The 13,406-nt window shown below is 46.9% G+C and overlaps 1 protein-coding gene across 2 annotated transcripts; it reads right to left on the bottom strand.

Annotated features, from left to right (window-relative positions):
• Window positions 1–2,721: 2,721 nt before the first annotated feature.
• Window positions 2,722–5,666, bottom strand: LOC127311628 (uncharacterized). 2 transcript variants are annotated; one of them, XM_051342082.2, is made up of 5 exons: window positions 5,245–5,666; window positions 4,811–4,862; window positions 3,917–3,948; window positions 3,287–3,528; window positions 2,722–3,129 (listed from the first exon to the last, which is right to left on the bottom strand). In XM_051342082.2, exons 1-5 carry the CDS (start codon window positions 5,569–5,571, stop codon window positions 3,060–3,062), a joined length of 723 nt encoding a protein of 240 aa, XP_051198042.1. In that variant the 5' UTR covers window positions 5,572–5,666; the 3' UTR covers window positions 2,722–3,059. The 2 variants fall into 2 exon arrangements, with proteins under 2 accessions (XP_051198042.1, XP_051198041.1); XM_051342081.1 differs by having other exon boundaries at window positions 2,722–3,253; window positions 3,340–3,528; window positions 5,245–5,663.
• Between the last annotated feature and the right edge of the window lie 7,740 nt (window positions 5,667–13,406).

Below are 13,406 nucleotides of genomic sequence, written 5' to 3' on the forward strand. Positions count from 1 at the left end.
ATTGACCATGAAAAAAACCATATTTTCATATATTCTAAACTGATTACAACTAACTTTTGTTTATTAAGTTTGCCTTTTCATAGTTAACAGATTTTTTCACGTGAGTTGTCATTGTTTCACATATAAGAAGAATCTACAACTGAGGTACACTTTCTTAAATTTTATTTCATCCACCTCGCTTTTACCTGCTTATTAATTTATCTTCTCATTTATGGCGCCGCTTTTTTATGGTGCGAGCACCTATTACGACCTCGTTTCCTTTGTAGTGGTGTTTCATTTTGGTGGTGAAAGAACCTATTACATCCACGGTTCCTTTGTGTCGCAGCCTCTGAAGACCATGTTGCGACAATGCCCAGAGACAGATTATGTAAATATTGTTGTCCCTATCTTGTGCTTCATCCAAGTTTCATCCTAGCGACATCATTTTGTAAAGCCTAAGAAATGAATGATCATACTCCCTGCGTTTAAAAATAGATGTCTCACTTTTGTGTGGATATGGATATATCTAGATGCATTTTAGTTAGAGATACATCTATATCTTGATAAAGTTAAGACACATATTTTTAGCCAGAGGGAGTATTAGCACTTAACTTTTTATCATCATTATACCAAATAAACAACGGCTGAAGCTTCACAGGATAAGTGCTTCATATCGTTTCTCTTAACTACTTTGGTGGACAAGACCACGTTGACAAAATTTGGAACACTCTTCTTTTTTTTAACAAGGAATAATCTTCTTCTTAACATTAAACACCTAGGATTTAGGCTTAATGATGCGGGTGCCGTCCTTGAAAAATTTAGAGAAGATGAAAAAGGATTATTTCTATCTTTTTTTAACACAAGACGGGGTCAACGACCCAGCGGAGCAACTTTCATTAAATCACACATGGCAGCTACAAATTACAGTAAGGTCCCTTGTTATCTCTTGCCCTAGAGAACATACTATTTGAAGAAGAGACCCTACAAATTGCACAAAGCACCATGGAAATAAAACTAGAAAAGCAATCAAGGACCTTGGTGCCTCTGGCACCGCACGTCGGCGATCTCGAGGCGTCTCCACTGAGCTCAGAGATCTATATGCCCGAAAACCCTACTCCTGCGAGAATATCCAGCCGTTGGCAACCTCCAGGAGACCGCGGACGAACCACTTGGGCTTCTAAAGGCGTCGAGCACCAGCAGTTAGATCGGAGGGCCTCCAAATCGGAGGTTGAGGATGGGTCACCTTGTTGACCGAAGATCACGGCGATAAGCTTGGTCGCCACGTGTTGCGCTCGGAGAAGAAATCCTGCTCCAGGACGCCCGTCCGTAGATCTGTCAACCACGGCACCGACGTGGATCTCCTCCTCTTTTCCACCACCATGGTGACCAGGAAGAAGAAGATCCGGCCCAGCTCCGCCTAGATCGAGAGATAGGCAGTTGAGCTTTATTTGGGGGGTTGTGGTAGCGCTGCCGCCGTCCGCCTCCGGCTCCCACCAACGGAGCACCCCCAGCCACCACACCACCACAGGCCACCGGGAGCAGCCCGAGCTCCACCATGGCCAAGGCCCCAAGGGCATGACGCCAAACTCCACAAGGGTAAAACCTAAAACTAGACTAGATCCGCAGCTAAACCTAAACCTACCTACTCCGACGCCCATCTTTGACCAACTCCGTCCGACTATTCCGGCGGAGAGGGTCTCAGATCGGCCCGGCCGATGGAGGTCGACCCTCAAGGTCCTATAGCAGAGGGAGAGATGGGAAGGGGGAAAATGAAGCCGGTTTCAATGATCGGATTATTTCTATTAAATGCTTCACCAAGGTACATGAGTGCAACTTTATTGCATTTAACATGAATTAATCTTCTACTTTTGTTTGTCTCTTTCGTTTAACTCCTAATTAAGTATTGGTTCATTTAGCTTTTCATTTGCAGCGGTTTTAGATCTTGGTGATGCAAACCCTAATTAGATTTACATTTTCTTTTCGTTTTGAGATTTAAAGACCTTGTTGCGACAATGCACTATGTAGATGATGATTTTAGCATTGCTTCCATGCTTTTGTTGCTATCACACAAACAACTGTTAATTGCTACTCCCTCCGTCCATAAATAGATGCCAAAGATTTATTCAAATTCGAATGTATCTATACACTAAATCGTGGCTAGATACATTCAAATTTAGATAAATTTTTGTCATCTATTTATGGCCAGAGGTAGTATAATATATATTTCTCCTATTTCAAGGTTCGTTTGTTTCTATGTTTATAATTTACTGTGATTCGCAATTATTTGTAATACCTAAAAAGATTATTAGCATTTTCTCGCTTATACACGGGGCACACGGGATCGTGCGCTATGGCGCACTATAAATCTAGTTTAATCTATTTTTCCATTGCTACTCGATGACCATAATGACACACACCATCATAAGCAAAGCGTAGCCTAATGAACGGATATAGCGCAAATCTTTTCTACACTCTTCTTGAGTCATCAAGTCCAAAGCCCCAAGACGTCATGCAGTCAGGAGATGAAGCAAATTTTACCACTTGAAAATGCCTGAAACTCTCTTCATAACTTATAAGCAACCAGCACGTGTTTTATAGTACTATAACGATATTTACTCTTGAGCCCGCATTTCCCTTTGTTCATTTGAAGTCAATATCACACAATCAACGCTTCAAGTGAAAGGTGTCTCTTGCCAGACAAAAACCCCAACAATACAAGAAAAAGCTGAATTATTATGCAGATAATTAAGAATTTTCCTTTTGGCCCCCAAAAGGAGACAAATACCCGATATCATTGGAAATTGTTCTGGGTAATTACAAGGTCAGAATCCAAAATGCATACCTTCCAAAACCATTCTACCACTAAACTGGCCAAAAATAAGCTGACCATGCAAGGATTTGAGGTTTTGATGCCGCGCAAAAGCTCCTGGTCTCATGTGCCCCGTCCGAGAAGAAGCTATTCCTTACTCTACCTCTAGTCCACTATAATGGGCTTGTTTGCGGTGGCACCCTTGGAGATGATCTCCTCCGGTAGGCCGCCGCGGAGTATCTGCATATGGAACACCACCTCCTCTTTGGTGCTAGTCACCAGCTCGAAGACACAAGCGTCGTTGACCTGCAGCTGGTTGTCGACAGCGAAGTCCATCCAATCTGCATCAAGCTTTTTCACCTTCAGGTCACCGCGGTAGCTCATGGGCCATGACTTCCCACGGCAGATGAGGGTGGCGGCTGTGCACGCCTTGGGGAGGTGCTTGTGGAAGCGACCTGGAATGCACTGGACAGAAAGGAACATGGTAATGATACTTACGAGCCATTCTTGCTAACTATTGAGGTTTTGGAGACATTGGGGTTGCCTCCTACCAGCTGAAACTTCTTCTGAACTTGTGATCTGGACATGATGATGGTGAAGAAGGGGTCGTCGCCGGAGAGTGGTGTGGTCTCCAAATCACCAGCAGCTTCAGGAGCTGGCAACGGTGAGTCTTCGAAGGGCCCTGTTTTGATGAGGTGCACATCCGGCAGTGGCTCTGATGGACATGCAGCTGTCTCTATCTGATAAGATCAATGCAAACAACTGTTCACCATAAATGTCAACTCTACAAATTTGGTAACCCAGCTCTTCTGTCATGTATTTATAAAAAGAACTTAACATTTCTATTCCTCTGTACAAGTGGAAAAGCTTTGCAACTTATCGAAATCTGCAAGACATACATCCTCATTTCAGCCAAGACAGCGATTAAAGGAAAAGAGCACTGCTTGTTCAACTTCACATGATTTCCTAAAATGTTCTACCAAATCATCTCTTGCACAAATTGCAAAACATACATAATTTCTAACAGCACAAATTAATGATGCCAGGGAAGGTCAGAAATACTAAAAGAGATCCTTACTGGACACATTCAGTTAAACAAAAAAAATTGAGGAAGCAGATAACTAGCACCTGAGCAGGCAAGGAAGACGTCTCTTGTATATCTGTCAATTGCATGTAGCCGTGTCAATCTCATGAACTATGATATAATTTGCAAAATCAAGAAGTGGCAAGGAAAAATAAAAATCTGAAGTTAATGAGCAACATTATAATAGGAACCTCTTTTTTTGGCAGGAGACATTAAAAGAGAAATCTATGTTGGATAAATGGTCAAAGTATTTCGAAACCAAAAAAAAGTTTTAAAAAAGGTATTATGAAACGAAAGAATATGATCTGATAAGTGACAATACACCTAATCAGGTTTTCTACCTTTTGAATTATAAAATAATTATAGTGCCACTTGTGTTCCCTAATTATCTCTAATGAGAAAGGTCATAGATCCAAGGAGTAAATTTGAAAACACTTTTTGTGTTTTTGACTTCAGCTTGCTGCCTTCGTGCTATATGTATGTGTATATATCCATATGACTATATGACACAGTAGTTATCAGTCTGTAATAGAACGATAAAATGATGGGCAGCATGGAAACCCATTTCTTAAGAGATAATATAAACAAAAGAGATGGATAAAAAATCAGTTAATAAACATGGTAAAAACACTTAAATAAGTAATCATTGATGGAAAGGAATAAGAATCCCAAAACAACCATTCAAAATTGTCACTCCGGCAAGTAAAAGCATTTAGTGAAGCATTTACGAACAATGAGCAAGCACAACACGTACATGGGTAAAAACATATGTGGATCTCCAGAATTGACCAACAAACAACTTTTCTTTTCTGACATGTTGCCAACTAACAAGAATTGATGTTAATTAAAGTGTGTCATGAGAGTAGTGGACGATAGTAAGAACAATAGCTTTGTACTACGTACAAAATTTCAAGCTATAACATAATTCAATCCCATACCGGATGATTCCGTACAGCTTGAGTGCACAACCGGTTCACATCGGACACCTTCCTGCAAGAGAGCGTATGATTAGGCTACAGAGGTATGTAGTCCCACGGTTACATTATCTGTTCATGGAAGAAGAGCTGCTACTTTGCCACAGAATAAGTAGCAGGTTCGGAGTGTATGTGCTCTGTGTTTTAGCAGAAAGAGGAAAGCTGGGTAGTAGGGCATAAGGGTATATAACTTGTACTACTTTGGATTGTTTATTTTTTTCAGTGATATCGCTGTTGCTGTGCTAGTTTAGCACTCTTGGAAAGTAGCAGCACTGAACCAACCGGTCTGGAATGGCAGTGGCTTGCAGGCATTCCGTCGAACAGAGGCCAGGCGGACCAAATCCCACACCGGAGAAAACTAGGCCGCGGCCAGGAAATGGAGAGAAAGAACCTCTCACCGTGTGCTCGCCTTGGCGCGGTGGCAGGCTCTGTGAGGACGACGACGGCGGGGGCGGTGCCGGTGCCGAGAGCGCAGCAGCGGCTTGGCGGCGCTCGAGCTCTCGGCGGATGGCGAGGAGCCTGAGGCGGTATATCCTGCCGCCGTCGGGGAGGCGGGATGCGATGCCCCCGTCGACGCCCCGCTGCATGCGCTGCAGCATCCCCTGCAGCGCATGGTCCGGGAGCTCGCGCAGGTCGTCGTCGCCGCCGCCGCTGACTCCCACCCCCGCGTCTCCGTTCGCCGCCACTTCGCCGCCGGGGAGCGGCTCAGTCGAAGCCGCGGCCATCGCGTTGAGCCGCTGAGGCGCGCGGGAGAGCAAGAAGGCGGAGAGACGGAGGGAGCTGAGAAGGATGGAGTGAGGGCAGAGATTTCTTTAGAGCATCTCCACTCCACTCGTCCCCCCGAACAGGCCCCCGGCGAGCGTTTTTTCCATCCGGACGGCGTAATTCGGCCCAGTCGCGCCCCCGGTTCCTCGTTTTCGTCCGGATTTGGGCCTAAATTCATCCGGCGATCCCACGACATCCCCGGCCCCCCGGGGAGCGCTCGGGGACTCCGGACGAAACGAAAGCGCGCGAAACGGCGAGGAAACTTCCCGCGCGTCTGGTGGCCCCAACTTGTCGGCGAGAGAAACCGATCGTCGTCCTCATCGCATCGTCTTCCGCGCGCTGTAAAGGCCTGCCGCCGGTCTGCATTCGCCGGCCACGCGGCGACATCATGGCGTCGTCATCCGCGCACGCATCGTCTTCCGCGCGCACTAAAGGCTGCCGCCGGTCAGCTCGCCGCGGACGCGTCGCAATCCACGCGGCATTTAATCCCCGCGCCAGCCATGCCTATATACGCCGGTCCACTCGCCGCGAGGCGTACCCCGTGCTCCACTCTCCCTCCACTCTCCCTCTACTCTCAAGATGGCGTTCTACGACGACGACGGCGCAGCCAACAACGGCTTCCCCCGCCGGTCGCTCCACGCGTGGGAGGGGCACCTCCTCCACCAGGCGGGGTACCCCTACCCGCCGGACACGAGGCCTCCCGGAGGCGGCTGGCGGCTAAGTGCTGGCGGCGTTCCAATCCCGCCGCCGCCGCGGGGCCATGCCCTCGACGTCGCCATCGAGGAGGCGAGGATGACGATGACCGACGAGGAGCGCGCCGACCTGCGGGAGCACCCCGAGAACTACACGCGGTGGAACTCCTACTTCCTCCGGTGGGAGCGGAGCTGGCGGCCTACGACGGCCCGCCGCCTCCGCTGCGCGCAACAACGCCGCGGGCCGCCGACGGTGGTGGAGCGCGCCGGAAAGGACGTTGGCGAACGTTATCGCGCACATCGAGGGCGGCAACTTCCCGGTGCTCACGATGCCCCCTCTATCGGCATCGAGGGCATCGGCGAGCCGCCGTCGGGGAAGCGTCGGCAGCCACGGCGCATGGCTGCCGGCTCGTCGTCTTCGGATCGGCGTCAAGGTCATCCTTGGCGCCGGTGAAGAGGAGGAGGCGACGTCGCCTTCGACGCCGGTGCACGTCAAGAAGGAGCCGGCGTCTCCGCCGGCGACCGAGGGCGCAGCAGCCGGCGCCCTCGTCATCCGAGAACGAGCTTCCGCGCCGCAGAGCGGCCGGAAGAAGACGAAGAAAGAGGCCGCCGCAAGCCAGCTCGCCGAGGAGGAGGCGAAGCGCGCGGAGGACGCCGCGATGGCGGAGGCGATCGCCAGGTCGCTGCACGACATGGAGGAGGAGAAGCGCGCGGACGACGCCGCATCAATCGGGCCAGGCGCGATCGGGAGCGCCAGAGGCGGAGCAGCGGCGGCCGCCGGACCCGGCCGCCGCACGCCAACTCGCCGCCCGCGCCGCTCCACCCGCCAACGACGATGTCGCGCGGTACCGCCGTCCCGCGACACCTCCATCCGGCGTCGCCGTCCCCGTCGTCGACCTCGAGTCCTCCGACGACGATCGGTACAAGCCATCCCCGGGTGGGGAGACGCGGCCGTGGCAGCAGCAGCCAAAGCCGCGCAGCCGAAGGCCAACGACGACGGCTCCGACGACGACGGCGGCGACTACACGGTGTTCTACCGCCATTTCGGCATGTAGAGCGCCGTGTTTTAAAATTAGCGTTTGAATTCCCCTAGCCGAATTCGAAATATAGTCGAATTCGGCCTCTATGTATGAACTCCTCCCGTAATGTAATAAATATCATTAAATTTAGTCTATATTCACCCGTTTTTAGCCGTAGTTTGTCAAGTTTCCGTTTTTTAAATTCGCATCGTCGACTTCGCCTGGGCACGCGGCTGGGAAACTACTACTCCCCACGCCAAATCTTCCTCCAATCCGGACGAAAATTTCGCCGGATTTGGGCGTGGGGAGCGCCAACGAGTGGGGATGCTCTTACTTTTGCAAAAAATTCACCGGTCTTTTGATAACCATCTACAGTAGTACAAAAAAACATAAAAGTAAAATAAATTACACTCCCTCTGTCTCAAAATGTAAAGTGCCTAAAAACTAATAAATATGTTTCTGATTACCTAGTGAAGATTGTAAGCATCAGGGCAATCGTTGTTCCTCAGTGAAGGCGACAAAATTTATTTGTCGTAATAGACCTTGTTGTAAGGTATAAATTTATTTAATCATGGAGCGAATACCACGTTGGGACATGTCACCTTAAAAAAGGTTTATGGTGTTTTACCCTGTGTGTATCATGAAACATAAGTCTACACTACCTATAGTAGTAGTAATAGTAATAACTAGCTCTATGCCCGCGCGTTGCTGTTGCTGCGTAAGAAGAACAAATATTGACTTATATGTTTTTTTTTAAATAGCAAGGCAATATTGCCGCGGATTGGCAATATGCCCGCTCGTTTGCTGGTTTTTGCTTTGTTGTCTTTATCTTTACAATTTCGAATTCAAAATCGTATTTTATTGAACTCACAATTTCACATGGGATATTTTTAGGGAGTATATGCTATTTTCCTTTGTACCTAACATTTTTAGCACAATATGGTTAAACAACTCATACTTATAAGTTATATTTTCATCTAACCATTTTTATCACCTATTCTTTCCGTGCATGCTAATAAGCTGCTGGTTCACCCGGTAAATTACCTTTGCCTGTATAAATAAACTTCGAACCCAACCACACTGATGATCTGTACATCTCCCTTCTGAAAAAACAAGCAAAAACAAACCTCGTTTATTTTCTTGACAAAACCTTGTGTCTTTTGTTGACCGGTGATTCGACTCTATATCCAATCCATTGGCTTGGCCGTAAATTCTGCTAGCAATCAGTAGAACTTCAGCAAAGAAAAAATTCAGCAAGTATTATCCGTATCTTTCAGTTTCCCTGGAATTTGATCTCGAACGAACCGAAGTGAGTAGCAGCAGCAAACCGTATGTCTCTCTCTTCTTGCTCGCCCTAGCAGAAGCAGTCCATGCCCGTCCTCTTTGGCTCACCTCGCGGCACGCCCGCTATCTCCCTCAGCAGGCCGAAGGATGCCTCTTCTCTCGCTCGCCAGCATGCCCATGAGCCCATCTCCCTCCCTCCATGGCAGAAAGGTCTGGCCAGCCGACCAACTAAGCCCACCTCCTGGTCGTCGTTTTTTTCGTGCACGAGCATGTTCAGTAGACAAGCGCTACCCCAATCCCCTGTTCCCCACCGCCGGAAGATCCCCATTCCCCAAGCCGCGACCCGCATCAACCGCTTCCCCCGCTGCTCTCCCTCAGCATCCGTGTATCCGTGTACTGCCACGTTCTTTCTGAGCCTCCCATCGACGACCGGGTAACCTGCCGCCGCCGGACAGATCCCACACCGCCCAGGATCTGGGTCTCCCGCCGACCTCTGCCGGAAAGATCCTTCACAGCCCGGGATCTGGGTCTCCTGCTGACGGCCTGGTAACCTGCTGCCGCCGGAAAGATCCCGCACCGCCCGGATCTCGCTGCAGCCCTGCTCCCTCCGTCCTGCTCCGCCGTGTTTCTGCCGGGGGTGGCACTGCTCAACGGCCTAGACACAAGTCAACATGTACTTCGGGTTGAATTTCTAAGTTTGTCAGGGGCCAAATTGAAAAACGACCACGACGTACCACGGTCGCTTTTCAATTTAATAGTAAAGATAATAACAATAATAAAACATATATAGAGCAAACATGAATTTTTTCTAAACGCACCCCACAACACTTACACAGAGTTACATGATACAATTACAACCACGCGATTTGGCCAACTAAAAGCAACTTAACAGTTCATATTAATATAATCTTCGTCAAATGTGCAGATAGAAATCTGTGTGGACAGAGGCACTCCGCCCGATAGTGGAATATTGCATGCCCAAATATGCAACCGTGGCCACGCCCTCACTGTTGATCCTCTAATCTCCAAAGAAACACACTCACTGCTGTTGACGTTGTTCTCGCGCCGCAGCCGCCCTACGCCACCGCCCCATTCCTGCAAACGGAGAGTGTGGGACTCGTGAGCACCGTCCGCTCCATGAGAAAGGAGAGATAGATGAGTCACCCTGGTAGCTCGGGACCGCGCTCGAGATGTTAGGGCTTCGCCGCTGCGACCACACTCGAATTCGGCGGCAATGCTTGGGGCTTCAGCGCTGAGGCCAGGTGCTACTACTCGATGTCTAGATCATGTCCCCGCTCATTTAATCCCACCGGCCTCCGCTATGTTCTTCCGTCTCTGTACCTTGTCCCGTCGCCACATCCTGAAGGCCGAGGCCCGAACACATTGTGGGAGGAGATCACCTCCATAGGTAATCAGGTGCGCATCATCTGAATTTAATAGTGTAATTCCTTTTGGTTTTTTCTATGGATGGTTGATTGATTAACACTTGATTGAATAGGTCAAATTCTTGCAACACAAACATAATGCTCGAGCTGGTTTCTCCATGTGACCACTTGCGGATGGAGGAATCGAGGCCATCAGAAAGTAGTTTAAGGTCCAAGGAATCCAAGAGAATGCAATACGCGTCTTCAGCTACATCGTTGAACTTAACAAGCTTTGCTTGTCTATAACACCTCTGTGATGTGCATGGGTTCCATGATTTAAACTAGTTGCTATGAACTTGTCTTGCATGGGTTTCAAGATCTTAACGAGTTGCATGTGAACTTGTTCTATTACAGTTAGAAAGTTTAGATGTTCTACTTTCTAATGATATTTTTTGGTATAATGTATATTATATTGGTCAAAATGACGATCCAGGATAGATACGCGCAACCAGGACAGGGGTAGTAGTTTGTTTCGTGTGAACTATATATTTATGTTGCGTGTGAACAATTGTTACTAGTTGGTAATGAAGTACTAATTTGATTGTGAACTTCTCATTGTTGGTGAATGAATTATTAGAATCATAATTTTTCAGTACCTCATATGATTTTTTTCTTTGAAAATCTACTAGAGACCACTCTATTTAGGCACCCATCAGTAGTGTTTACACATATTTCATATTTCTTCAGGCCTCCTCGCGCGTATTTTTCCCACCGCTCGAGCATATGTTTTTAGATAACTGAGATATTAACTTACTACTGACATTTTACTGACGTAATCTAGTTGTCAGCAGTGAAAGTACCCAGAGGTCCGGAGCATCGACCGGATCATACCGGGCAACCGCAGAGTCCGGCTAAAATCTCAACATGCGTAAAATACATGTACGTTGTCCTGTCAATGGTACGCCACAACACTAATGTAGTACTCTGACAGATTATAAGTAGTGACCTATCGATGATGGCATATGCCAGAGAAGACTTGCTCAATGGGCTCCGCTGACACGAAAAATAAGTGTGTGAGAAATAGTGCTGATGGGCGTGATTTTGTCAGGGCTCAACATTGGCAGGACCCATTAGCGGTGAATCCACCCTGGTCGGGTATAGGGCCCGGCCCATTTTCGTTTTCTGTTTATCCGTTTTCTTTCTTTTTTGCTTGTTTTTCTGTTTTCTTTTATTTTCTGTTTATATTTCTTTTATATTTATTTTCTTTCTTTTTTCAAATTCCGAAAAATTAAACTGTTTAAATTTTAAAAATCAAATTTATAATTTGTTCAAATTTGAAAAATGTTCAAATTTAAAATTTGCTTAAAAATGTTCAAATTTGAAAATTGTTCAAATTAAAAAATTGTTCAATTTTGAAAATTGTTTAAACTTAAAAATTGTTCATATTAGAAAATTGTTCAAACTTAAAACTGTTCAAACTTAAAATTGTTCAAATTTTAAATTTGTTCGAATTTGAAAATTGTTCAAATTTAAAAAAAAAAAGCGAAAACTTAATAAATTTGCCAAATCATAAATGCTCTATTTTAAAATTTAAAAGTTCAGATTTCGATAATTTTTATTTTTTAAAATATTCAAATTATAAAAAATTAACAGAAAGAAAAGAAACGAAAAAAGAAAAACGTTTACCTGATGCTGTTGGGCCAGGCCCAGCAAGCCACGTCGGATCAGCGGACTGAAAACAGCCAGTCAGGATCGTGGGTCGGGCCCAACAACGGCCGGGGGGGTGTGCGGCTGTTCGCTCCCCACCGAGCAGGTCGGTGTAAAGCAACCCCCCCCCATTAGCTACTCACTCCGGGCTTGCAACAAAGTCAATCCTAACGAATTTCTTAGGACCCAGCAGAAACAATAGTTTTTTTATAGTGATAGATCAAGCCGGCCCGTTGGGTCGTCACTCACCCAGCCAAAAAATATCAAGGCCCAATGGGCCATGTAGGCCGGCCTTGAAGAAAATTTGGGACAATGGGCTAGCAGGGTCGACCCAACTTAGCCGGTATCTCACAGTAGGCAGCAATAATGTTGTAATCGCGTCGGCGGTGCTGCCTCCTGCTTGCCATCATCGACATGGCATGTGTTTATGATGACTCTTAGAGAAGCTAGCTTAGTTAACATTTGTAAGTATTGCATATATAGTCTAGTATCCGGCGGCGCGCACGTACAGTTTTGACGCGATGACGAACTCGCCGTGATGTGCATCTACTCCTTCCGTACCAAATTATAAGACGTTTAAGACTACTAAAACAGTGTACTACAACGTCTTACATTTCGAGTATTAGCTAAGCAAGCACCTTGATGGATCCAATAGCTAGTTAGTTTTTGTTATGCGGGTAATAGCTAGCTAGCTTCAACTACGCATAACACGACAGGAAATGAAGATTTAGATTGCCGCACGACGTACACGCTCTAGTTAGTTTTAAGTTGAAGATCAAAGCAGGAGTTTGGGTCGACCAGGCCGCTAACTTATTCCAGTGGATCAGTCCATGGTCTATTTTTTCGATAAAGGGAATATATTAATATCAAAAGATACCAATTACACCCAGCCTCTGAGTCCATGGTCTCTTAAATTGGCCTTTGCGGCCTTAGAGCCAGGTTCATGACCAGATTGGCCGATTCGCATCCTCGGTCATGTAAAGCTTATCCAAGGGAAATACCATGAGGGTGAGGACATGAGGACATGAGGGCGAAGGTGGCTAGCACGCGAAACACGTAGGACCTATGGCCACTGAACACGCTTAGTGGCCGGAGGCACCAAGATGGCGAGTGAGCACACTGAAAGATGCAGTAGTAATTAACGGGTTCAAAGTTCAAAGCATGTGTTCTCTTCCCGATGCCGCTTATTCTCAAGCTAACATCTCTTTCAAAGAGAGAGAGAGGTGCTGATCTCCAGGAATCTGAAACATAGTCACATAGATAATACCTACTCTGTTGATGGTCATGTATATATACTTTCTTCCTGTATTGTTTTGTGCTCACACCCATAGATAGGATAAACAAGGTACCGAATGTCTCGTGAAGCATGGTGAGAGAGCGGACTTGATCGCTGGTAATATATGCACACTAGGTCATGGTGGGTGTGGTCGCTGAGGACAATTATCTTGCTCAACTTCACGAGCACGGAGAATTCTACGTAATGATGTTTATAACCAATAGTGGAGCGACATGGAAATAAATTGGTGAGTTGGGCTGAAGAATGTGATGCTGATAAGCTACTGATAATGGGATGGTAAACCATATTGACACCACGGGTGGAGGCGGCATGCGGCCTTGCCAGCGGTGGAGGCACGCGGTTGTAATGTCGATGAGGAAGACGAGGACACAATTGTTAGGCCTATCCCACGTACCCTTAATGACTTTTGGGGAGGAAGGTTATACATAAGCA

This window comes from Lolium perenne, chromosome 7 (genome assembly GCF_019359855.2).
Source record: "Lolium perenne isolate Kyuss_39 chromosome 7, Kyuss_2.0, whole genome shotgun sequence".
Lineage (NCBI taxonomy): Eukaryota > Viridiplantae > Streptophyta > Magnoliopsida > Poales > Poaceae > Lolium > Lolium perenne.

Coding starts and splice junctions, on each gene's coding strand:
- LOC127311628 (XM_051342081.1), bottom strand. CDS start 5,571: ATGGCCGCGGCTTCGACTGAGCCGCTCCCCGGCGGCGAAGTGGCGGCG. Junction 4,863..5,244: donor CGCGCCAAGGCGAGCACACG/GTGAGAGGTTCT, acceptor GCTCTCTTGCAG/GAAGGTGTCCGATGTGAACC. Junction 3,949..4,810: donor AAGCTGTACGGAATCATCCG/GTATGGGATTGA, acceptor TGCAATTGACAG/ATATACAAGAGACGTCTTCC.